This window comes from Mauremys mutica, chromosome 11 (genome assembly GCF_020497125.1).
Source record: "Mauremys mutica isolate MM-2020 ecotype Southern chromosome 11, ASM2049712v1, whole genome shotgun sequence".
Lineage (NCBI taxonomy): Eukaryota > Metazoa > Chordata > Testudines > Geoemydidae > Mauremys > Mauremys mutica.
In genome coordinates, this window is record NC_059082.1 from 55,854,477 (window position 1) to 55,881,442 (window position 26,966).

General features: G+C 48.2%; 1 protein-coding gene and 1 long non-coding RNA gene across 7 annotated transcripts in view; one reads left to right on the forward strand and one right to left on the reverse strand.

Moving 5' to 3' along the window:
• Window positions 1-4,759, forward strand: part of LOC123344455 — a 51,450-nt gene extending 46,691 nt beyond the window's left edge. The window contains exon 5 of the long non-coding RNA XR_006572558.1: window positions 4,230-4,759. This is a non-coding gene — a long non-coding RNA (uncharacterized LOC123344455). The remainder of the gene's footprint in view (window positions 1-4,229) is intronic.
• GSG1L (GSG1 like) overlaps window positions 1-26,966 on the reverse strand; it is a 127,127-nt gene that overhangs the window by 81,326 nt on the left and 18,835 nt on the right. For 5 of the 6 annotated variants that reach the window (XM_044980692.1, XM_044980691.1, XM_044980694.1 and 2 more), the window contains exon 2: window positions 9,665-9,712. The exons of the other annotated variant lie outside the window; for it this stretch is intronic. In XM_044980692.1, coding sequence (XP_044836627.1) covers window positions 9,665-9,712 — 48 coding nt within the window. The remainder of the gene's footprint in view (window positions 1-9,664; window positions 9,713-26,966) is intronic. 6 annotated transcript variants of the gene reach the window in all.

Genomic DNA, 26,966 nt, shown 5'->3' on the forward strand with positions numbered 1-26,966 from the left:
CCCTTTGCTGCCTGGCCCTTGCTCAAAGGTAGAAAGGTCCTTGATCTCCTGTTGCCAGAGGTACTAGCGACCTGAACTGAGCACCTTCCATAGGTGCAGGAACTAGGAGTGCAGCGGGTGCTGGGGCTCCACTCCTGGCCCTGCATGTGGGGTCCCAGCCCCATGCCTGTGCCCCTGCTACTCCCAGCCCTGCACCCCTGCTGTGGCCTCAGCCTCAGCCCCCTTACCTCTGTCTGGGTGCCCCCCTCCCGGAGACATGGCCCTGCTCCTGGCCTCCGCTCTGTGGGGTGTGCGTGGGCAGGGGTAAGGGGGCTGGGTTTCAGCACCCCCACGATTAAGTGCTCCAGCACCACTGGCACTTTCAGTTCTGCCATGAACTGGACTGCTCAGCACCTGCGATCAAGAGCTTCTGCCTGGTCTCTGGAGCCCACTCGTGTGCTGATCAGTGCATGGGCAGAATATACCCTTCTCTATGACTTCCTCTTTACTGGCAGGAACTTTCTCCTGTCTCGGGAGATTTTACAGATTCTGGAGGAGGTGGCAAGAACCAGACTTTGTCCCAGAGATGAGAGTGCATGAATCATCTCATGCTCAGGTACCAGAGGGTTAAGGACTGAAACAATTGCTCTGGAAAGGGACCTAGCACATGCCCTTGTAGATGAGCTGAATTGGATGCTCTCCAGAACTGCAAGCAGTGAGCCTGAATTCAGTCACAACCCCCTCCTCAACCCTACCAGCCTCCTTATGCGACAGGATGCCAATGAGGGGCAGGGCAAGGCGGCATCAAGGATCATGGAGGAAGACTCCAAGGAAGTCCCAGAAGACCTGGAGGAAGAGAAGCATGTTACTCTGCACCTCTACCTGGCAGACCTGGTAGGGAATTATTTAGGAGGGCCCCAAGCCATGGCAGGAAAAGGAATCTCAGGCTGGCAAGTTTATAATACACCCTCATGCTCCCTGGATCTATCCCCTCTTGTGCCAGTAATACACGCCTGGAAGCTAGCCCGGTCACCATATCCCCCCCCCAGGCTTCACCCCAGCATTGTCCCTGAGCAAGACACAGCTGTAGATCCATGATTTTATTGAAATCCCATGAACCACTGCAAAGCATTTAGCACAAGCTATACCAGAGTATTAACAAGCAGTCACTCTGCCCTGTGCCGGTGCATTACTTGCCCAGCACGACTGTGATAGTTCCTTGGCTGCATGAACCGGGGAGGTGGTGGGAAAGAGGGAGAGAAGAAGGATGGCATTGGTTTTAAGCGGCCCTGAGTGGGGAAAGAACAGTTATGGTGGTGACAAAAACCCAACATCATCCCTCCCCCAGCCCCCCCATGCCCATCTTTCCTTCCCCTTATGAATGGGAACTGCATGGAAAGGGGGAGGGGGTGGTTGGGAGCTTGTGTGTCGGCCTGCCTAGGTCCAGGAAGGGAAAAGGTTGTCCAAGGAAAGTCAGAGTGGTCCATTCTCCTTGTGACCACTGCAAATGTTATGTACCAGTCCCAGTCCCTGGGCTCCGTCACCACACTGAGCCATTCTGCAGATGCTGGGAGAAGCACCTGCTCCTGTGGTTCCATAGACACAATGCTGTGTCTCTTAACCATGGAGATGTGACTGGCTTGCGGTGTTAATCCAGAAGTTCAAGGGAGAAAATACACTTCCAGTGCATCTCTGTTTCCCTATCTTTTTCAGTGCTGTTCGCTGTACACAGGGGCCAGAGTCTCTGGCAATGCAGGTGGGGTTGGTGGCCATTCTTTGTGATTCTCTGTTCCTCTTCCATAGGAAATCAATCTGCTAGCTTAGAATACAGTTTCCTCTCAAATTGCCACCCAGTCCTGTAAGCATAATTCAGCAAATTTTTGCAGTAGCAGAAATTTAAGCTGGTTCTTCAGATTTAAGGACTGCGCAAATGTGCTTGGTCCATCTTTGTAGCTCCCCAAACCACTCCACTCAGCCGTATGTAGAGAAGTCATCAGTAGCAGAAACATCTCTCTGGCACTGGTGGCCGGGTGCCCTCCTCAGTCCTCTTTTCCATGCCGATGCTTTCAAAACTGCTGTATTCTCTAAGTGATGGCCGGCCTTTAAAGAAGAAAAGGGTGACTGGTAACATTACCCCTGAGGGAACTGACCATACCCCAACAGGACACTTGATGCACTGTACGCATTACAACATTTGAATATAAGTAATACAGGTATATATTTACCCTCCGCTCCTTCCTCATGGGCTGCAAAAGTAATCTGAAGAAAGGAGGCTGTAACAGCTGCACTCCTGGGCTGCTAAAAACTATCAATATTGTGGCCTTCAGGCCTACATTATGGGGGCATTTCTTAGGTTCTGTCAAAGGAGAAATGAAATATAATACTAGCTGTCTGTTTCACTCGGCAGTCCATTCTGATACCAACAGGGAACCCATTCCGCTGGGAAGGCAGCAGTGGCACTGCAGAGACAGCAGAGGAAGATGTCGAAGGACTCTGGAGGACCTGCTTGTTGGCATACACAGAAGGAGTCAAGAGCAGCTGGACTGACTTAGGGCAAGGGAGGATCAGGCTTTTGGCTAGGATGAAGCATTCCTGTAAATGGAGAGACAGCCCAGGCAATGGGAGCGTGGCCACAGGGAATGGGTGCGTGCACGCATGCAGTGCCTAGTTCAACTGGTGGTAGAATGCTTTTGGGGCTCACCCGCTGCTTTGCTGCTACTCCTCTCCTGGAACAGGCAGCATCTCTCACTTCTACTCCTCCTCCCTCAGATGCCCAGGCTGCAGCTGAGGCAGTGAATTCCAACCCCACCAGTGATGAGCTGCCAAAATCTTAACAACCGGTTCCCTATAAAAAGTTCTGATTTAAGAGGGGGGCAGGGGAGGGGCCGGGGTGGGGGGGGAGACATATTCGTGGGGCCGGGGGCCCCTGCAGGGCCTGGGCCAATTGCCCCACTTGCTCCCTCCCCTCCCCTCTGGCCAGCCCTGGAGCTTGCAGCATCCCCCCCCACACACACCTTGCCGGGCCATTCAAAAAGCAGCAGCAGGACAACTCCCGAGCTCAGCTGAGCTGCCCAGCTGGTGCCGGTGGCTGGCCAAGCTGCAGCTGGGGGGAAGCGGAGGAGGGGCCCAGGAAGCCTCAGCCTCCCCAGCTGGGAATCCTGGGAGCAACAGGATGGTCCGGCCCATGGACTGGAGTTCTTTGCTCACCTCCTGGCCCTTTAACAACCGGTTCTCCATGGAGATCTAATTTTAGCAACCTGTTCTTGGGAACCGGTGGGAACCGGCTCCAGCTCACCACTGAACCCCACCCACCAGGGAGGAGCATGCTGGACACCAGCCACAATATACTCTGCTAGCATCTGAAACCCCTCTCAGGGGAACTCCCCAGAGCATGGAGGAGGGAAACAATGGGCTCCATCTTGTCCCTGTAGCCCAGCCTTGGATCAGCCCCCAAACCTCGCACAGAGATTCCCTGTTTGTCCCCCTGCACCATAATCCACAGTTGTCCCCTTCCACCTGCCCTTTATCGGGGGGAGGGGAAGAGCAAGAAGACATTTCCACAGACATTAATGTTTGCCCATTCCTCTGGGATGTTTTTTTTGTTTGGTTCATTTGTTTCTGTTTTTTAAAAAAAAGTTTGCTCTGGGGATGTAACTAAAAATGTCTATTCACTTCCCTTGTGTGCGCATCTTGTTTTCTGAGTATAATCATGATACTTCCCAGAGGTTGGGAAGGGAGTAGCAGAATTCACAGCTCATGATGGTGATTTATTAAAAATCTGGTACCATGGAACTGCAAACAACATCATCCCTGCACCAAACCTTTCCAGGACCCCCACTCATGAATTTGCTACCTTGACAATGAAGTAAGCAGTGAAATAACTGTTGCAACCAAAGCACCACAATGAAAACCAGAAAAGAATTTAACTGACACATCTTTATGTCTTTGTTAATAATTTGTGAAAATACAGAGAGGAAACAAAAGTAAAATAATGGGAGATATGTAACAGTGAGTGGTGCTTTTACGACTCGTGTGTAGATTTCAGTATTGATATAGCCTGGTAAAATGCCCCAATAGTTGACTTCCCAAATTGGTTTACAACAGACTGATAGCTGTCAGATGTTGCCAGATTCCAAAGGGTGATAGCCACATGCTTCTGTTCTATAGGTTTCCAAATATGAGAGGCCTGACCCTGGAGGGTTGGGGCAAGCACTTTGCACAAGTCAGTGAATTCCTGCTTTCTCATTCAGAAGTTCTTCAGCCACTAGTCATCCTCCTCGGAGTCCAAGACAATGTGGACCCACCACGCCATGCTGATTCTCCAGGGCCAGAAGCAGCAATCCACCTGCAAGCATACCATTGCAATCCTGGCATTGAAAACATCTGTTCAATGGGACCCAAATGGATTTTCATTCCTCTTCTGGGTCAGCCATCTTCACCATCTGAAATCTTTCTGGACTGATTCTGTCCAGTAACTAGTACTGCACTGCACGAACACTTGTCCCACGAGCAGGAGAAGAACGACGTCATCATAGACTTGCTCCATGACTCCAATGCAGTTTGGCAGAAGGGAGAGATGACAGAGAGGTACCGTTGTCAAATGCATGAAGGTACAGTTCCAGCAACATGAAGCAAGGCAGTTCCTAGAATGTCTCCTGTGATGCACAGAACTCCAGGACACTGCTCCTGAAATGTTACCATTAACATTGTGTAGCGAATAGGTGCAGTGTGGATGAGGGCACTCAACAGTGCACAGCATATACCCATACCCAGTACAGCATCTATGGCCATGTGGTGCAGGTAGAGAGTACATGCTCCAGCAGTACATGGACAAGTAACTGTGTACACTTTAAAGTGCAGACATAGCCTAGAGGCACAGGAAGTGACTCTGGGTGTGAGTCCAGAAGACAGAGAGCTCTGGAGAGTCTGTGAAGCCTCTATCTCATTTTAAATATCATACTTTTCCCTTTTTTATTTTTGTCTTTTTTATTAGCTGGGAGATGCCCTAGCCCCCTTTTTATTGAGAGAGAGAGAGAGAGAGAGAGAGAGCAAAAAGCCCACATGGGGAAGATGCCGGAAAGTGAAGTGTCCCAGCTGTTAACAGCTCTAAATATTGTCTCATAAAGATACTCAGTAGACTGTCTTCTGTGCCTAAAATACTTGAGACTTTGAGATTGTCCTCTGTAATGTCTAGTAAATAAGGGTTGTTAAACTTCTGCTTAGTAATGGTGTTCTGTTAAAGTGTGTATTATAATATCTGTGGGAGAGGAAGAAAGGGTCAGCCCCCCACATAAGAACTGACGTCTAAGAAGGAAACTGTATAATTGACTGTGAAGCTGTGGCTAAGATTATAAGAATTTGGTTTCATTGTTAACCAGGTGCAAATGATACATTTGATTTTTTTGGTAAAATTTGCTAGTTAGAATTTATAACCAAATGGGCGGCCACCTTCTTGTGCTATCTCTTAGAGTTTATATAAGCACTGATTATATTTTTAATACTCATTTGGTGATTTCATTCCAACCTAATATTGAGACTCTCTTGTTTGCTTTCTGGATTTGATTCTGTTCTGATAGTGTTTTATTCTTAATTTAGTACTAATAATAGCTTAGCTATGGTGATATATTTCCTTGATTTTTATTTTAGTTAATTTAAGAATTTTAATAAAGTTTATAAAATAGAAACTGATCCAGACAACAGCTCCAACTTTGCCCTTTCCTTGCGGGGTGCTCGACCCCTGCTCCACTCCAGGTCCCATCCCCACTCCACCCCTTCTCCTGAGGCCCTACCCCCACCCTCTCTCTTCCTGTTCTGCCCCCTGCCCCAAGTGTGCCCACAACAAGATGACTCAAACAGATCAAAAATTTAGTGGCTAAATAATTGAGTCCTAAAATGTAATGATGTAAAGGAACCTGTAACTATTCAATGTGAAGCCAGTGAACACAGCATTATTACAGACTGGCCAGCCTGTGGCATTTGTCTCGTCTTGGACAACCTGTGGCATTTATCTCGGACAAAGCAAAGCTGTGCTCAAACACAGAAAGATTGCCTAGCCATTATGTTTTAAATGCATCAAGTTTGACCAGTCTGTCCTGGGACATGATCATGTCCACGTGGACACAGACAACCTTTGGGCTCCATCTTCAAAAACCTTTTGCTTCAAAATATCTTCAAAGAATGCTAATGAAAATTCAAAACTCATTGCTTGGACATAGAATACAAAGAGGGTCTCTGATGTTCATTGCAGACTCTGTCCAGCACAGCAAGACCATTAGGAACTTGAACATATCAAAAAGGCAGAATTCCTTTCTGTGTCAGGTAGCTTCTGTAGATACAACACCCTTCCCAAACAGATGTTGTATTGCCAGCACTCAGAGCAGTCACATACTCTGCTCCCAGAGCCAGAACCCAGGAATCCTGCTACCCAGTAGTCTAGTGCCAGTTCACAAATAGTTATCTAACCCAGCAATGAAGTGCATGCTCTAGCTCCTTCTGTGGGCTATGGGCTGCTCTCCTTTATTTCCCTTCCCCTCCTCCAGTACCTCAGTTACTCCTAGACCTGGGGTAATTCAGGACTGTGTTATGCACCTGTGTGGTGGGGGTTCAAATCCAGCTGATGGTGGGATGGGCAGAAGTATATGTAAATTAGTGTGAGGACCCCAGGGAAAACAGTCTAAATCACTTTATATTACAGAAGAACAGTCAGACTGGCTCAAACAATAGGCCAGCTAGCCCTGTATCCTGTCTTCCAACAGTGTCCAGTACCAGAGGCTTCAGAGGGAATGAACAGAACAGGGCAATTACCAAGTGTTCCATCCCTGTCGTCTAGTCCCAGCTTCTGGCAGTCAGACATTTAGGGACACCCAGAGCATGGGGCTGCATCTTGTCTAGTAGCCATTGATGGATCTATCCTCCATTAATAATTCTTTTTTGAACCCAGTTATATTTTTGTCCTTCACAACATCCTCTGGCACAGGTTCCAACGTTCCACAGGTTCACTGTGCATTATGTGAGGTACTTCCTTATGTATGTTTGAAACCTGCTGCCTATTTACTTCATTGGATGACCCCTGTGTTATGTGAAGTGGTAAATAACACTTCTTTATTCACTTTCTCCACACCAGTCATTATTTTATAGACCTCTATCATATCCCCCTTCAGTATCTTTCCCAAGCTGAACAGTCTCAGTCTTTTTAATCTCTCTTCATATGGAAGCTGTTCCATACCCCAATGGTTTTTTATTGCCCGTCTCTGTGCCTTTTCCAATTCTAATACCTCTTTTCTGAGATGGGGTGACCACAACTGCACACAGTATTCAAGCTGTGGGTGTACCATGGATTTATATAGTGGCATTATGATAAAATAGAAACTATCTGTCCCTTTCCTAATGGCTCCTAATATTCTGTTAGCTTTTTTGACTGCTGCTGCACATTGTGCAGATGTTTTCAGAGAACAATCCACAGTGACTCCTAGATCTCTTTCTTGAGTGGTAACAGCTAATTTAGACTCCATCATTTTGTATGTATAGCTGGGATTGTTTTCCAATTACTTTTTACTTAACAGCATTGAATTTCATCTATTATTTTGTTGCTCAGTCACCCAGTTTTGTGGGATCCCTTTGTAATTCTTCGCAGTCTGCTTTGGACTTAACTATCTTGAGTAATTCTGTGTCATCTGCAAACTTTGCAACCTCACTGTTTACCCCTTTTTCCAGATCACTTATGAATATGCTGAAAAGAACAGGCCCCAGTACAGCTTCTTGCCCCTCCTCCCCCACCACTATTTACCTCTCTCCACTGTGAAAACTGTCCTTTTATTCCTGCCCTTTGTCGCCTGTCTTTTAACCAGTTACTGATCCATGAGAGGATCTTCCTTCTTATTCCATTACTACCCACTTTGCTTAAGAGCCTTGTCAACAGCTTTCTGAAAGTCCAAGTATACAGTATCAACTTGATCGCACTTGCCCATGTGCTTGTTGACCCTTCAAAGAATTCTAATCGGTTGGTGAGGCGTGATTCCTCTTTACAAAAGCGGTGGAGATTCTTCCAACAGATCATGTTCATCTGCATGTCCGATCATTCTGGGTTGTGTTGTTTTTTGTTTTTTGTTTTTTTACTATAGTTTCAACCAATTTGCTTGGTACTGAAGTCAGGCTTACTGGCCTGTAATTGCAGGGATCACCTCTGAAGCCTTTTAAAAAAATTGGTGTAACATGAGCTATCTGCCAGTCATCTGGTACAGAGGCTGATTTAAGTGATAAATTGCATACCACAGTCAGTAGTTCTCCAATTTCATATCTGAGTTCCTTCAGAACTCTTAGGTGATACCATCTGGGCCTGGTGACTTCTTACTGTTTAAGTTACCAATTTGTTCCAAAACCTCCTCTATTGACACCTCAGATGAGACATTTCCTTAGATTTTTCACCTAAATAGAATGGCTCAGGTGTGCAAATCTCCCTCAATATCCTCTGCAGAGAAGACTGATGCAAATAATTCATTTAGCTGCTCCACAATGGCCTTGTCTTCCTTGCGTGCTCCTTTAGCGCCTTAAGAGACCAGGACCCCCTGACTGTTGAATAGGCTTCCTGCTTCTGAAGTACTTAAAATAATTTTGCTGTTAGTTTTTGTCTTTTGCTAGTTGCTCTTCAAATTCTTTTTTGATCTGCCTAATTATATGTTTCCTCTTGACTTGTGACAGTTTATGTTCCTTCCTATTTTCCTCAGAAGGATTTTACTTCCAATTTCTAAGAGATGCCTTTTTGTCTCGAACCACCTCTTTTACTCTGTTTAGCGATGGAAGCATTTTTTTGGTCTTTTTGCTATTTTTTTTATTATTATTATTTGGGGTATACATATAGCTTAAGCCTTGATTATGGTGTTTTTAAAAAGTTTCCAGGCAGTTTGCAGGGATTTCACTCTTGTGACTGTTCCTTTTAATTTCCACTTAAATAGCCTCCTCAGTTTTCTGGTGTTCCCTGTTTTTAACTTTAATGCTTCTGGGGTGGGTATGTATTCCCCCCACAGTAATATTACATTTAATTACACTATGACCACTATTAATGAGTGGTTCAGCTATATTCACCAGCTGGAGAAGGAGATTTTGAAATACTGAAGAAATTGACAAACCAGAACTCCATATATCAGGTTGAACAAGATCTTTACAGCCAGTCCCTTCTCGGTGCTGTTGACTCATCTTTTATTTCTCTGCCTCTCAGACAAACAAGCAAGCGAACCTCCCACAACCACTATTTAATGAACAATAATGCCTATAACACTGCTGCTTGCTTTTCATGCAAATCTTTCTGGCCTATGAAAACAACACAAATGTGCTGCTCCTCTCCTCCATTGCTGGGGATTAAGAAGTTGTTTCTGGGCTGTGGTTTATAGTTTGACTTCCTGGAAAGCAATGGGTTTCCTCAGGAGGAGATGCATCTAGAGAACACTACACAAGACCTTGCAAAACTCCCACATAAACACTTGCCTCAGAGGTAGGGAAGGGCTGATTGGATGTTCTTCCTCGCTTTACACCCCACTCCCTTTCTTGTCTAGCTATCATATAATTTCTATTGTAAGAGCCTCTTGCATTTTTATGAGACTCCATGTTATGGCACTGAAGAAATATGAAAAAATAATAGCGATATCTGCAAAGTGGCAAGTAGGAAGAAGCCTCAATTGTTATGTCTTACCTTTCTCAGAAGCCGGGGCAAGGTCAATAAAACTTCGACATTTTTCACCTTTAAAAGAAAAGGATTTATTTTAAGAGACAGAAGTTGATTTGGTTTTGCTTTGTCTTCTCTCACTTCCAACGATGGGTACTGCAGCCACTCCCACTTCAGGCACTAACAGACCATGCACCGAGAGCCAGCTATTAATCTGCCCACCTTTCCCATCCACCATGCACTGCTCCCACATGGTCTGACCTTTCAGTAGATCGATATGAGGTTTCCTCACCCATGTGAGCTCCCACATTCCCTCCCTCTGTTGGGAGTTGAGAACATGATTATGGAGAAGCAATTTACCCTTTGACTGCCAGGGTCCAGTGCTCCTGCTGTGGTGGTGACAGAGGAGATACAGTCTGTGCTGCACCTGTTCAGGAGTTGTAAGGTCTTCTGTTGTACCCCTGCTGCAATGGCCACTACGCAATGCACTGCAGGGGCACAGGATCACTGGGCACAGGCCTGCCCTGGCACCTGGTGCTCCAACCAGGGTGCTACAGAGCCTCCCTGTGGCAGGGGGCATTCCAAGGAAGATTGTGTGGGGGGTGTTCCCTTTGCACCAGCCTAGCTCTCTGTCTACCTCAGAGTTACTCAACCCCTCCTGCTCAGAGTAAGCCTCCCAGAAGTAGTGGCTGGAGGAGCCTGGTCAATGCTAGCACACACCTCAGCTAATGCCAGTGAAGCAGAATTGGTGATAACAATGATGGGGCATTTTTTGCAGAAGAAGCCCATGTAAAAAAGGCCAATGCTGCATGAAATTTACCCAGCAGCAAAAGTCTCTTTTCACTGTACCTGGAAATACTCAAATGTGCTGGGGAGGGAGCATCAATAAACCATTGGAAATGGTGAAAGAGGAGAAACTGGAAGATACCATGAGGACCTTGCCAGCTCTGCTCTACACCAGTAGACAGATGTGTTATTGCAGCGGCTTAGCTACACTGCCACCTCCCTACCTGATTCCTTCCTGCTGAGGGCTCTGGTTAGTGTCATACAGACAATAACAGACTCTCATTCGTCCTTGCACTGGCACCAGCATAGAAACCTAGGTGAGGCTGCAGGGGCCAGCATGGCTCCTGAGATCAGCCCTACAGGCTGCCCAACCTTGTGCCTCAAAGGGTGCTAGTAGCAGTAGCAGCAGCATGAGCAGTACTGGGGGGTAGTGCCCAGCAGCCCAGTCAGGGTGGGACTGGACCCCATTCTGCACACACTGAGTTTACCGTCTGAGTCTAAGAAAAGAACAACAGGTAGGTTCAGACACACAGGCAGAGGAGGATAAGGGAGCAGTGAGACGCTAGCTATGATCACAGTGACAAGCAGAAGTCATAGTACACAAGTAGCCTGGCCTAGCCCTTGTTTTGTAGCCATCATAGCAGAGGAGCTTTAAGGAGGGATTTGAAGAAGCAGTGAGGTGGCTTTGTAAACAGGGAGCTTAACCCAGGCCTTTGGGGGTGGCAGGAGAGAAGAAAACGACTAATGAGCACTCAAGACTTGCTTCCTTTGCAGAGTGGAGCTGAGGGTTGACTGCTCGATCACATATAAGAGATGATAGGTGGATGGGATAGGTCAGTAGGGTTTATTTAGAAGGGAAAAAGGTAGTTTGTTTTTGAGGCAGCGGAGAAGGGGGAAGCCAGGGAAAGGATATGCAGAGAGCAGGGATGTGGTTGGAGTGATGAGGCTGATAAATGAACATCGCAGTAGCATTTTGGATGGATGTAAGTGGGGCAAGATTGCATTTGTCAAGGCTACGAAGAGGATATTGCTGTACTCACACTACGACATGAAGAGGGCCTCGGTGAAAGTTCAAGCAGTGCAGGTAGAGACGAAAAGCTGGGTCTCAGAGATGTGGGGCAGGAAGATTTAGACATGGCCTGAGCTGATTGGTCTAGAACAAGGGTGGGCAAACTACAGCCCTTGGGCTGCATCCAGCCCGTCAGACCTTTTAATCCAGCCCTCGAGCTCCCACTGGGGAGTGGGGTTGGGGGCTTGTCCCGCTCCAGGCGTGCTGTGGCTCCGCGCAGCTCCCGGAAGCAGTAGCAAGTTCTCCCTCCTACACATAGGGGCAGCCAAGGGGCTCCGCATGCTGCCCCCACCCCAAGTGCTGGCTCTGCAGCTCCCATTGGCCGGGAAATGCGGCCAATGGGAGCTGTAGGGGCAGCGCCAGCAGACTGAGCAACACACAGAGCCACCTGACTGGCGCTGTGCCTCCTTGTAGGAGCCGGAGGGGGGACTTGCCACTGCTTCCGGGAGCTGCTTGAGGTAAGCGTCACCTGGAGCCTGCCCCCCTAACGCCCTCCCAACACCTTGCCCCAGCCCTGATCCCCCTCCTGCCCTTCAAACCCCTCAATCCCAGCCCAGGGCATCTTCCTGCATCCCAAACCCCTCATCCCCAGCCCCACCCCAGACTCTGCACCCCCAGTAGGAGCCCTCACCCCCCCCCGCAGCCCAACCCTCTGCCTCAGCCAAGAATCCCCTCACGTACCCTGAACCCCTCATTTATGGCCCCACACTCGAACCTGCACCCCCGGCCCAGAGCCTGTACCCACTCCCACACTCCAACCCCCTGCCTCAGCCCGGAGTCCCCTCCCATACTTCAAACCCCCCTGCTCCACCCCCAGCCCATAGTCGCCTCCTGCACCCCTAACTCATCATCCCTGGCCCAACCCCAGAGCCCCACACCCCAGCCAGAGCCCTCATCTCCTCCCACACCCCAACCCACAATTCCGTGAGCGTTCATGGCCCACCATACAATTTCCATACGGGAAGGATCGACTGCTCCTCCCTGATAAGCTGCAGGCAGAAGAGGAGGGCGCCAAGAGAGAGGGGGAAGGCACAGGGCCTCTCAAGGCAGGGAAGGAGGGAGCTATCACTGACACACGGTGAGACTACCGGCTCCTCCGGCTGCACTGGGGAAAAGGGAAGGACCACAATATCATTGTGGGGGGGGAGTGAACAGTGAGTTCAACAGAAAGGGGAAAGAGGCTCAAGCACGTGCGGGGGGGGGGGGGGAGACATGGGCACACGAAGCAAGGGGCCAGCCGAAGGGGGGTAGGGATACTGGAGGCCAAGGGGAAAAAGGAGCGGGCTGGAAACAGGCCAGGGCCAGGACAGGCTAACCAAAAGGACTAGCTTCAGGGCTTGGGGTGGGGTCGGCAAACTAACAGTCACCCAGGGACCGGGGCACGGCAGGCAAAGAAGCAAAACTCCTAAGGGCAAAGAGTGGGGCAGGCAAACAACCTGAAACTACTGGGGGCCAGGGCAAAAAAAAAAAGGTGGTGGGGTGGGCAGCAAGGGGCAGGCAGTGCAGGTAGCAAGGGGAAACGGGGGGTGTAAGCAGAGTCAGGATGAGCTCTACCCTGACATCTGGTGGTGAGCCATGGAAAAGGCCTTCAGGGGCTGATCTCATTTGCATGGGCACACCCACCCTGCCTAACATGAGGGACTGCCTGCCCAAATGGTCACTTTGGCTGCTGTGGGATCCCCAGTCTCTGTGTTACTGGGGCAGGAGTAATAAAGGGTTGTTATCCTGAATCAAGGACAGTAGAACTATACTTGGCATTTTATGATGGAGGGACTAGGTTCCAAAGCCTCTAGGCAAGGGACATGGGTTCCAAAGCCTTGTGCACTAAAAAGGCTGGTGATAGACATCTGTATTAGATTGTAAGAGCCCTTTCTGAGAGCTTTAAACACCATGTTGACCCTTGATCTTATTAGGAGTCTTGTTACATGCTACAGAGCTAAAATCTCTGATATCTAGGTTTAAGTATTAGATCTACTTTGGGCTAGTGGTGCACCAGCACTTAGGCTTCTCTGCTACTAGCTAAACTCACTAAGGAGCTGAAGTTAGTAAGAGCTGAGAGCTGTGTCAAGTGTGTGTGGGGGGTTAAGGCAAGTTAGTGAGTGGATAGCAGGCTGGCTGTCTGGTGGAGCAGAGTGGATAGCAGAGCAGAGTGGATAGCAGGACAGCTGGTGGAGAGGCGCATCTGGCGGTGAAGATTGCAGCAGAACCCCATGGAGATGCGTGGCACTTGGCCATCAACCTGAGCAGCGGAGCATGTAAGATATGTCCCCCACCCCCACCCATTTCTCCCTCCACGTCCACCCTGCCTGGGAGGTAAGCTCTGCAGATGAACTTCTGAATTCAGGGGGGCTGCACTGACCAAGGTCAGCAACTGTGGGTGGGGTGACTGTTGGGTTGCTGGATTTAAGACCCTGAGGGGAAAAGGACACTGCCAGACTTACTTGGGGGTGGGTCTTTTGCTCATGATTTGTGTTATGAATCCTGTTTGTGGTGTTTCCTCAACATAATGCCACATTGTTTCCCTCCTTTCTTAAAAGGCTTTTGCTACACTCAGACTCTGTGCTTGTGAGAGGGGAAATATTGCCTCTTATACTGCCCGGGGGGGTGGTATGTAATTGTCCCAGGTCACTGGGTGGGGGCTCGAGCCGGTTTTGCATTGTGTTATTGAAACAGAACCCCTAGGTCCTGAACCCCGCCCTTCTTGATGCCAACTCTGACGGGCAGAAGGGTTACGGGGGAACTGCTGCAGGGAGGTTGGTGGGCAAGGCAGAGGATGGGGAAGGCCACCAGCCAAAAGCATCAGGAGAGGTAAGGGTCAGTCCAGGGGGAGGGAGGGGGCACAGGGGTCCATGTGTGCTTGCAAAAGCCCAGCCTGTGTGTGCTGCCGCTACAGGCCCAAGTGGTGGAAAAGGGGTGAGGAAAGCTACTGAGTCCCAGAGTAAGGAGCAGAGGCAGATGGTTGGTGGTGGTGGAGGGGGCAGCAGTGGTGGTGGGGACAAGGGGGAACAGATGAGGTGTGGCGCAGAGCCCTCCCCCAGTCCATCTCCCCACAGCAACAGTTATTACCCCCACCACAAGAGCAGAGATGGAAGCAGTCACTCAGTCCTTCAGGAGGCCCCCTCCATGGTGTCCTGCAGAGTTCCTGTGTGCTCCCCCAGCAGCCAAGGTCTCCTTCTTTCTCCCCAAGGCATCAGCAGGCTTCCATGCAGCACAGGCACCAGCAACAGTCAGTCTGGCAATCAGGCAGGAGGGACCCCTCAGGTGGTGGCAGCGGCAACAGCAGTGGTGGGGTCCCTCACTCCCCCCTCTGGGGAGCAGGCCATCAGGCCCCCCCAAGCAGCAGCAGCAACCAGGGAGTCCACCGGCTGGCAAGGTAGCGAGGGGCAGGGGATCTGGCCCAAACGAGAGTCTGAAGCAAAGGAACCTTGGGCCCAGCAGCAGCGGCTCCACGCCCACAAGAGGGTCCTGGACAGCCAATATGTTAGCCCTAGAATTAGGGTTACCAGATAGTGTTCTCAGTGGTAGCAGATGACAGAACAAGGAGTAATGGTCTCAAGTTGCAGTGGGGGAGGTTTAGGTTGGATATTAGAAAAAACTTTTTCACTAGGAGGATGGTGAAGCACTGGAATGGGTTACCTAGGGAGGTGGTGGAATCTCCTTCTTTAGAGGTTTTTGACAAAACCCTGGCTGGGATGATTTAGTTAGGAATTGGTCCTGCTTTGAGCAGGGGGTTGGACTAGATGACCTACTGAGGTCCCTTCTAACCTGATATTCTATGATTCTATGATAGCAACTGTGAAAAAACGGGACAGGTGGTGGTGGTGGTTGGGGGGCGTGGGGGTGGTAATAGGCACCCATATAAGAAAAAGTCCCAAAAAACAGGACTATCCCTTTAAAAACAGGACATCTGGTCACCCTACCTAGAATGTTAAAGGCCCTTTTTTCCTACAAGCTGAGAAGGGATTACCTCAGGTCAATTAGGGACACCTGAATCCAATTAAGGGCTGCCTCAGGCCTTTAAAAATCCCTCCTCTGGGGAGAATAAGACAAGCTACTGCTGGGCTAGTGGTAGTAAGGAAACAAGCTTTTCTAAGCTGAGAGGCTATGCCAGAGGGGAACAGCCAAATCTGAGTGCATGCTTGGGGAAGGATGGACACCCCAGGACGAACAACAGGACAACACCCTGCCCCACTGAGGAGGCAGCAAAAGGTATGCCTTTGTGATTATAAGACTGTTTCCTTTTTGATTGATGATCACCCCCCATGACTGATACTGGGGCCTACCCTGAAAACACAGCCACAGGTGCACAGGAAGCAGGAAGGCAAACACTCCCAACGTGAGGCTGACCCTGCCATTGCCAGACACTGGCAAGATAAAGGAGGTGCCTTGCCACACTAGGAACACCCAGAGCATGGGGCTACATCTCTGTTCATTTTGGCTAATAGCCATTGATGGACCTATCCTCCATGAACTTATCTAGTTCTTTTTTGAACCCTGTTATAGTTTTGGTCTTCACAACATCCCCTGGCAATGAGTTCCACAGGTTATCTATGTGTTGTGTGAAAAAGTCTTCCTTCTATTTATTTTAAAGCCGCTGCCTGTTAATTTCATTGCACAACTTCTGGTTCTTGTGTTATGTGAAGGAGCAAATAACACTTCCTTATTCACTTTCTCCATGCCAGTTGCGATTTTATAGCTATCTATCATATCCCCTTTTATTCATCTTTTTTCCAAGCTGAAAAGTCTGTCTTTTTAAATCTCTCCTACTGAAGCTGTTCCATACCCCCTAATTATTTTTGTTGCCCTTTTTTGTACCTTTTCCAATTCTAAGATATCTGTTTTGAGATGGGGTGACCAGACCTTAACACAGTATTCAAGGTCTAGGTGTACCATGGATTTATAGAGTGGCATTATGACATTTCTGTCTTATTAGCTATCCCTTTCCTAATTGTTCCTAGGATTGTTAGATTTTTTTAACTGCTGCTGCTACGGGTGTTTTCAGAGAACCATCCACTATGACTCCAAGATCTTTCTTGTGTAATATAAGCTTTTGCAAGGGGTCTAACTTAGCTCCTAACTATAAAAGGCCCCTTTTGAAATTGTGTGTATATGTTAACCCTAGAATTAGGGTTACCAGATAGCATTACCAGGATATTGTGACTGGGGTCATGATGGGGTTCTAATGCCACACCATTGTTGTCCCAGGTCTGCAGAATAGCCTGAAATTGCTAGTTGAAACTGGCTTACATCAAACTGATATGCTTCAGGCACAGTGAAAGTCTGTCTGAGGCAGAATGACAAGGAAGCAATAGTGGCCAACAATCCTCTTTTTCCATGTCAGCTAGACCAGAGGTTGAAACTTTTTCTTTTGGATGCAGACTGAGCTACAACTACCCATGGCTTTGTCACTTCAGCAGTGGATAATTATCATTATGTGCTTTGCAAGGAACTAACCAAGACAGTCATTTGGAAGCTAACTAGTGGAGACAGCCTGCTTGCTTGGGGTACCTGGCAGGAACACATTATACCTCTTCTCTGGGAGGTGCACGGGCTTCCCCTTTGTTTCCAAGTGCAATGCATGGTGTTTGTATTCACCCATAAATCCAGGGCCGGTGTTAGACTCGCTGGGCCCAGGGTAGAAACTAAGCAATGGGCCTCCACCCTGCCTCCCTTAGCTGTTCATACATTGGATTACTGCAACATTTCTGAAGGCAAAGCTTGAACCCCACTGTCACCCATGGTTACAAAAGCAGGCTGCTGCCACTGCAGTTTTGTTAGCGTCTCTCACACAGAGCCACTGCCATTGAATCAGGGATTCTTCCTGTCTCACTCATTTATCACTGTAAATGAAATTCTTTCTGCAACAGATTCCACGTTTGCTACCTCAGCCACACTAAAAGGCTTGTTGTTTCTGAAAGGGAAGCTTATCTCCGGGCTGGGAAGTGGGTATTTGACCTTTCTTCTTTAGGCAGCCACAGAGAGAAGATGATTTCACTCCTCCGAAGCACCCACCCACCAAACCAATGTAATTGCCTCTTTGAATGTGATGTGCCCTGAGGGGACCAATAGCATAGCTAGTAAGAGATCCGGAGATGGCATGCCTGTCCTAGGTAATAGAGAAGAGTCCATTTCAGCCTAACATTACATAATTAATGTGCAGGCAGCTGAAAGATACTGAGTGAAGGTTTTGAGTCATTTTCTTGCAATTTTAACTACTCTAGTAAAAACACTGAGACCAAAAATGTAATACTAATAGAAGAAAACAGCAAAATGCTGCAGAGACCCCGAAAATTACTGTGGGGTTTATTAATGGTAATTAATTAGCTACACAAGCCATAGTAAAATGTTAACTCATTCAGTTTCCTAGGATTCTGAGTAGAATGCAAAGTATCAGAATGAAGAATCAGAAAGTTCTAGAATAACAAATTATAATACTGCTATTGCTATGATTTCTTTTATTTACCTTCTATAATTCTAAAACTATACTGAATAAGGAAAGGAGAGAAAACAAGATTAAAGAATTATGAAGAAAGGAAAAGACAGTAAAATGTTGATGAAACACAGACAAGGGATACTTGGAAAACATATAAATCAGCCAGGGTGAGTAACAGGGATCTTTGGGTATTAAGTGGACCAGATAACTAGGAGGATAAATGTAAAAATAAAAATGTAAATGATAGTCACTTAAGAACATTTTACTATATGTCCAAAGAGCCATAATCACCAAAGAAAGGTAAATGAGTTTTTTTTTAAATCCTACTTTAGAGAGAAAGGTAAAGCAGCAAATAAAAAAAATTAAAATATAACAAATAGAAAAGATGCTGATAACTTCTAATTTATATTAAACTTTTAAGAAATGCAGCCATTTGATAAGGGATGCTAAAGGTACCAGTGGAAAAAATCCATGCTTGGTCAAGTTAAGAACACAACAGAATTAAAAAAAAAAATTATCAAAAACAAGGAATGCTAGCAATAGTGTGTGTCCATTATTAGATTGAGATGGTAAAATTGTAACGTGTGTCCAAACTTTTTCACTAGAGATCATTTTTTTTATTTAAAATACTATTTTTTTTTATTTTTTTATTTTTTTTTAAAAACAGCAACCTTTACAAGAAATTTTCCATTTTCATTGAAATTTTGCAGGGTTTTATTAAACATTGTTTGCTTTTAAAACCTGGAAAGTTTCAAAAGCTAACCAGTGTTTGGTTTTCAATTTTGTGATGAAAGCACAAAAAGTTGAGTGAAATTTTAAACAAAAATGAAGAAAAATTAAATTTTGGCAGGAAATAGATACAATTCCCAACTAGATCTATAAAGCTGTTAATGCAGATGCAGAAAAGAAAAGTGTTCAATAAATATTTCCATCCTGTATTTGGAAATAAGCTGGATGAAATATTCACATCATACAATGATGAAATATTTCCATTCCAACAGTATCTAAGGAGGATGTTAAACAGCAGCTACTGAAATTAAACATTTTAAAATTTGTGGCTTTTGATATCTTGCAGCCAAGAGATTTAAAAGAATTTGGCTAAGGGACTCTGTGGCTTGTTAATGTTTAATAAAACTTGTTATAGAGGAGAAGTTCTAGAGGACTGGAAGAAAGAAAAAAAGAGTAGTGTAGCTGTGGTAGCACATATAGTGGCAGCTGACATGGCCGAGTACATACTCACCAAGTTCAGGCAGATTTGTACTTGGCACACCTCAGTCATGCCTCTGTCACCACTACCCGTGGTGCTATAGCTACACTGCTTTTTATACTCATATTAGCTCAATCAGAGCTAGCGCGAGTATATGTACATGAGCAGGGCAATCGCATGCCTTGCTTGTAGCACGGACGTAGCCTAATGTCTGTCTCTATGGTATTTTCTCCAGTCCTCGAATCATTTTCTCCTTTCTGCAAACTCCCCTTTTCTTTAAACACGTGGATGCCAGAACTGTTCACAGGGTTCTAGTAGTGGTCTCACCGATGCCACCTAAAATGGTAAAAATCACTTCTCTACTCCTACTCATTACTCCCCTGTTTATACATCCACCGATCACATGAGCCATTTCTGCCACAGCATCACGCTGCCTGGTTCTGTTCAGTTGCTTGTCCACAGTGACCTCTAGATCCCTTTTCAGAGTCACTGCTTTCGAGGATACAGTCCCCCATTCTGTAGGCATGGCCTGCCTTCCTTGTTCCTAGAGGTATAATTTTGCATTTGGCTAGATGAAAGCACATTTTGTTTGAATGGGTGCAGCTTACCAGGTGATGAAAAACAGCAGCCGTGCTAGCAAAGCTATTTTCAGAGCTTTCCTGATGAACCAAGAGTTTTTTAAAATGAGCAGCAGTTCCCTTATCCTCTCCCCTCGACTCCAGAAAGCAGAAATCACTGAGGATTTAAACAGCAGCTGTCCTGGGCAGCATTAGGAAAGTTACAGAGATGGGAAGAGCTAAACATCTGCCTCACTTGCATGGTGGATTCCAACAGTCCTCTATGAACCAAGGTGGAATACAACATGTGCTGTAGGTGATCGGTACACATTAGAAACTGTTGAGTTCATCAGCAGCACCTAGGCGCCTACTCTTTAAAGAGCTGGAGCACAGCATGCCCTTTTCCACAGACAGGCTCAAGGTTTGAGACATTCACTTCTCCTCATTTACCACTATGCAGCTGCAGAGACTACCCACATCAGTTGGCAAATAAAACCCCAAAGCTCCAATCCCTTCCAGAGGAAAAACCCTTCTCTAACCTTTAGATCACAGCCTGTCACTTGTGCAGAGAGGTCTCCATGATACTAGGGAACGAGTGCATTGCGAAAGCACATTCTGATCAACACTAGCACTAGCCCAGTGCCCTCTCCCTGCTTCTCACAGCGGGATGAGAGGCAGCTCCACTCCTTACGGAAACTGACAGCTGCTCCACATGCCACTCACAAGCTTGCAAGAATCACTGATGCTTCATCTCATCAAAACTTTGCCCAAACATTAATTTTGCACTGAAAATTTCCCTATTTTCCAAACACTGTAAAGGTTTACATTAAAAAATGATAGGCGAAGGAAATAGGGTTTTGTGGGTGTGGGAGAGAAGGGTGCGCTTTGGTCACAGCTGTTAGGGGCAGATCAGGGTGACACTGCTTGATCCCAGGGAGGGGCTGAGGAAAGGGGTCAATACATATGCAGGGGCACAGGAGAGAAGAAAGGAGGTGTGGGAAGGAACATGCAGAAACCTCTATAGGAGGCTGCTATGCAGTTGGCGACAAGAGCATTGGGCCCTTCAGAGCAGTGATTCTCAGCCAGAGGTCCGGGGCCCCCTGGGGGTCCATGAGCAAGCAGGGTTGGTGTCAGACTCGCTAGGGCCTGGGACAGGAAGCCAAAGCCCCGCTGTGCAGGACTGAAGCCCGGGGCCCTGAGCCCCAACACCCAAGGATGAAGCCTGAGCAACTTAGCTTTGCAGGGGCCCCTGTGGTGTGCCCTTAACGCAGGCCCTGGCTTGTATATGGAGAAAAACTGTTCTGGCACAGCTGGGCCATGGAGTTTTTATAGCATGTTGGGGAGGGGGCTTCAGAAAGAAAAAGGCTGAGAACCCTGTATTAGAGCAGCTTCATACAGATGTAAGCAGAGTCAGGATGAGCTCTACCCTGACATCTGGTGGTAGATTATGGGGAGTGCAGAGTGGAAGTTTCAAGTATTCGCATTAGCATTTCAGTTATTTGCATGGGCACTCCCACCCCACTTAGCATACCACACAGCAGCATGGGATGGTTATTTTCACAGCTGTGGGAGCCCCAATTTCGTTGTTATTGGGGCAGGAGGAATGAAATGTCACCCTGATGGGGTAAATGGGGAACTACAAAATTGTCTTGTGATGGGGGGTTTCATTGTCAGCTGGATAGCGCTTGCTAGATGGGGCACATGGGTTCCAAAACCCATTGAAAGGAGAGAAGCAGTGGATAGATATCTGTACTGGGTGGTGCGGGCTGCTTGTGTGAGCCAGAAGCACCAGTTCTACCTGTGTCTCTCTCCACTGTGGAATGTCAGAGTTAATTTTTGATTCCCTTAAGAATCTAGATACAGGTTACTGAGCTGAACTCACTGGCACTGGGGCTCTCCTGCTATGAGCTGGAATCACTAAGAGCTGAAATCACTGAAGAGCTGGACTTGCTGAGCTGAGAGCACTGAGTACTGTGCTAATGAGTGGGGGAGCCTGAAGCAATACTGTGGAGCAGAGCAGCTGGCAGAGCGGAGTGGAGCAGTTTGTGCAGCCACTGGGTGAGTGGAGCCAAGCAGCTCGCGAGGACGGCTGGAGTGGCTCACAGGACAGCTGGTGGACCAGAGCAGCTGGCAGAGCGGAGCAGCCCACAGAGCAAGCGGAGCTGAGCTGTTTGCAGGGACGACTAGTGGAAGCAGAACCCCACGAAGAGGCAGGGCAGTTGACCCTGAAACCACGTAAGGTGCCCCTTTCTACCCAGGCTGGGGAGGGGGACCTCTGCAGAGAGACTCTTGAACTCTGGGGCTCCACTGACCCAGGACAGAGACTTTTGGACTGTGGGACTTTTGGGACTGTGGGTGATTTGGGGGTTGCTGGACTCAAGGGCCCCGAGAGAAGGACATGGCCCAATTTGCTGGGGTGGGTCTTTGCTCATGGTTTGACCCATGAACTCTAGCTGAGATATTTTCCCAATTTAATGCTTGTTGTTTATCATGTATTAAACCTTTTCTGCTACACCAAGACTCTGTGCTTGCAAGAGGGGAAGTATTGCCTCCTCGAGGCGCCCAGGGGTGTATGTAAGATTTTCCCAGGTCACTGGGTGGGGGCTCGAGCTGGTTTTGCATTATGTTGTGGGGAAGGGACTCCTATGTATTGAACCCGGCCCTTGCTGCTATCGTTTCGGCCCGGCAGAAGGGTTACACACAGGTGCGTGGCTGAGTACGGAGGGTACAGATACCACCTGCCGGCAGCCCCAGCTTCCACGGTAGTGAGCAGCTCTCAGTCTCAGGTCCCCCTGCTGGAGAAGCAGCAGCTGCTCTTCACGTTCTGTTGGGGCCAGGCGCTGCTGTGGAAGGATTGGCAGGTACTATTACTGGACACTACTGCCTGAGAGCTGGTGCCCCTCCAGGAGAGAGGAGTCCCTGGAGGAGAGGGAGCGGCAGGGGGCTAATGGAAGAACACATGCTGCACTGCTGGATGGGGGAAGCTGGGCTGCTCTCCCTGCCTGACCTGCCCACAGCAGTGACCCCAACACTGTCTGGAGGTGGGTGCTCCCTGCCATGAGGACATGGGAGATGCCCCCCCCCACCCTTCCCAGGAAGGCACTGCTGGAGAAGGAGCTAGACAAACTGGTGACTCACACCAGCCCAGAGCCTTGTTTTGAACCATGAACTGAATGAAAATCTAAGAAAAGGGAGTGTCCATCAGAACCCCGCAAACAAATTCAGAGACCCAGACCGGGTTAGCCTGTTAATCCAACACGGGCATGGTTGGCTGAGCTAGACCTGCTCCCTCTGTGTCTACCCGCACCCCTCCACTGCAATTAGTAAATGACATGATGAAATCACTCCATGTGACAGCCCTATGACAGGTCACATGTGTCTGTCTGCGTCGCTTGAGGTAGATGCTGAGCTAAGTCTCTCTACATGCTGCATTTGCTGAGAAAGGGGCTGGGGGTGGGGCTGGAGAATGCGAGTGCAGCTATGTCACAGTTGGGGACCTAGGGCTGCAAGCTGTCTCCAGACTTGCCGCTGCCGCCTCCTCCCACCCACAGCCTCTTCTGGCAGGGTTTATTGCTGTTTATCATTCATCCAACTGAACAGACTTCTTGCCACACTCCCCAGGAGAGACGTGCACTTGTATGTCATGATAGCATGTGCCACACTAAACGGGCACTTGGCCCACACACTCTGCAGTGGAGAGGGAAGGTGGGTGACAGCAAGTTGGTGCAGTGCTGGCCTCACATCTCTGAGTATTTGCCAGTATGACAGAGGGTCTCAGTTAGGGGTTATTTTCCTGGGATCATGGAGACCTCTCCCATTCACTGTAGCAGTAGCACATTGAAAGCCCTCCAGACTGTCCCAAGAGGACCCACTGCTCTCTCCCTCTGCTGCAGCATCTGCCATGATGTCACGTGCGGGTAGTAATGCTGTTGGCCACATGCTGGAGGCTCTTGGTCGTGGATCTGAGCCACCATGCCTGTGAATCTACTCTAAATGCCCTCTTCTTCCCTGACAGAAACAAAGCCATAGTGGATTTGAAACAGAGGACTAGGAGTGTTGCAGTCAGGTGGAGCTTCTTTTCTATCATTGCTTGTAAATGGCAATTTCCCACAAGCACAGACAGCATGTTCCCGATCAGAGCGAACCCAGCGTAGTGCTCGGTTGCTGGAAGAGGTTTTTATGTGGGGTTAGTTTCCTCTCCGGTTTGCACAGCAAAGGGATTAGCTGGCCAGTGCCACATCACCCCTGCTGCCAGCTTGGTGGCTTCACTGCAGTGCTCTAGGCCAGCAGTTCACAAACTGTGGGTTGGGACCCCAAAGTGCATCACACCCCCATTTTAATGGGTGGCCAGGGCTGGCTTAGACTTGTTGGGGCCCAGGACCAAAGCCCAAGCCTGAGGGCTTCCACCCTGGGTAGTGGGACTCAGGTTACAGGCCACCTGCCAGGGGCTGAAGCCCTCAGGCTTGGGCTTTGACCTCCCGGCCTGAGGCAGTGGGGCTTGGGCGGGCTCAGGCTTCAGTCCCCACTCCTCAGGCCTGGTAGTAATTTTTGTTGGCAGAAGGGGGTGACGGTGCAATGAAGTTTGAGAACCCCTGCTCTAAGCGGTTGCAGATCTTCTCCACAAGCAGCCGGAGGAATGCTGACAAGTCCAGGAGGGTGTCTGTCTCAGCCTAATCAGGGTTGTAGAATGCTTGCCCTGCTGCTCTCTGCTCAGACAGATGCTCCAGCAGGCAAAAGGCAGAATTCCTTGGTCACCACATCCTGCTTTATCTGTCAAAGAGAGAGAGACCAGCCCCTCACGCTGCACAGAAACGGCTACCATGGCCTTGGATTTGACAGGCCACTGTAAGCCATGCTGCACCTGGGCATCCCCCTCTAGAATTCCCTCATCGCCAAACTGAGGCAGTGAAGGAGGCCAGGGACATGCTGGAAGCCAGCATCATGCATGGCCTTGGTGACATGCAATCCATTGTCCGTGGCCACAACACTAGCAGAGAGTTAGGGGTTCATTCATTCCTCTGCAACAACATGCAGCTTCCCCACAATGCTCCTGGAAGAGTGCTGCTTTGCACAGACAGCACAGGTGGTGCTAGTCTTGCTCCTGCTTACCCATTGGGCCATGACAGCTGTTTGGCTACTGGTCCATATATTGGTGGACAGATACCTCTTGCCACCTTCACAGTTACCCAGAGAACACCATGTAGCTCCCCTCGTGGCTGCACACAGCTCTGCCTTGGCCCTCTTGGCAAAATAGGATATGTGCCAGCTGGGAGCATAAGCAGCTGCAAAGTCCCTGTAGCCCTTACTCTCCATTTGGGAGAAAGGAAGCAGGTGCACAGCCAGCATCATTGCACAGGCTGCAGTCAGTGATATGGCCAAAGGCTGGTTAGGACTGTATTTCTGTCCCACTTGAACACACTAAGTGTGCTCTGCCAACCCCTGCTCTGAGGGCCCAGTGCATATTTGTTGTCCTGAGAGAGGCTGCTGCTACTTTAAGTCATGAGGGCTGGGTGCCATGTGGCTCAGCATGCCAGAGGCCTCTGCCCTTTAGGGGTCACAGTCAAAGCCAGCCATAAATATCTGCACAGCTGGCAAGTGACCCTTATATTGTCATCACCACCATTCAAAAGGAGCGGTGTCTAAAGGGCTTTGCAGCAAGGGCCTGGGGTCTGTAGCTGGTGATGGCTGCTGCTGAATGGTAACGTGTAGGAGCTCTGTCTTCCCCACAGCGCTCCTACTAAACCCATGTCCAGCAGAGGGGGAGGCAGTGCCCCAAACTGCTGCACAATATTCTATTGGAGCGAACACCCGTGCTGGGAATGAGGTTCATAGAACATTTGCTTCTGTTCCCCAGGAGGTTCCTGTTAGCTTTTATCCCACGGCAGTGCAGGAGGTGAGAGTTTCCTTTAAGTGTTCTAGATGTTACCAGTATATTAGGAGTCAAACTGGACCACAGTCTAAATGAGTGACAACTGTCTGGGAAGGGAGTGGATGATCCCCAACAAACTATAAGGGGCTGATAGGCCAGGCGATAGTTTAGATGGAAGTTTGTGGGCACTATCAGACTCTCAAAGTAAATCTCCATTGATGAAGTTTTGGCCAGAGCATTCATGTCCTGACAGTGTCTCTTCAGCATTGGGTAGATCGTTAGCCACATCAGCGAGACAGAGCCCATCCACATGTACATACTTACAACCTACCAACAATTAAAGCCAGTAAGTATACACATTGAAATGGATCCTTGCAGGAGTCCACTACAGAGATGTCTAAGGGAGTTAAGTTTGTCTCCATCTTGCAAAAAGGAACTCAAATTTGTTATTTCCATGATGAGCTGCACCATGGGTTTAGAGAGAAGAGTGTGACACAACTTGGCAGTCAGCCCCACCTGCCAAACAGCATCACATGTAGCTGATAGATACACCAGAACAGCACCAACTTTCTTGCTCTTCTCAAAGGCATCTTCAATGCCTTGTGTTGAGTGAATAATGTAATCTTGGGTACAGCATGCTCATCTGAAGCCAGCCTGAACAAAGAGCAGTTGTAGCTTGATAACCTCCCTGATGCACATCAGAATCGGTCTCTTCATAAACTTGTATTTGACACAAAGTAGAGAGATGAATCACTAGCTCTTGGGATCTTCCAGGCTTTTCCTGGTTTCAGAATGGCTACAGCCTTTGCATTGTGCCAGATTTTTAGGATGCGGTTGTTCTGGAAACACTGGTTGAGGAACCAAAGCAATCACCTTTTAGCCCTAGGTATAGTAGGAACTTCATATGGATATAATCCAGGTATGGAGCCTTTCCTGTTTTCATAAACGTTATGGCCCAGTCCAGCTCTTTGTCTGAAAAAAGACCTATCAAGTTTGAATCCACACTAGGAGCCTGCCATCTGTAATCTCAGTTTTGACTGCAGGGCTGAAAGACTTATCCAGGTTCTGTCTATGGGCAATAGCCATTGGCTGGGAAATGACAATATTTGTGGAGACAGGAAACCCTTTTTTGATGAGCCTGGAATATCCAAAAAGACTTTTAATGGTCTGCCAGGCTTTCCGGCTGGAATGAGTAAAGTCCACCTTTGTGACTGTCTCCCTCTATCGATCACACCTTGTTTGATCCAGCAGTTGAATGAGTTCCTTGCTCTTATTAACAGCCTCCTGTTTGTTACCAGCAGCTCTGAATTCCTGGCAGAGCTTAATTGCCTTTGATGACCACCCAGGGATATAATGCTGGCAATAGACTCCAGGGATTGATTTCTTAGCAGCTGCCTGAACTAATTCA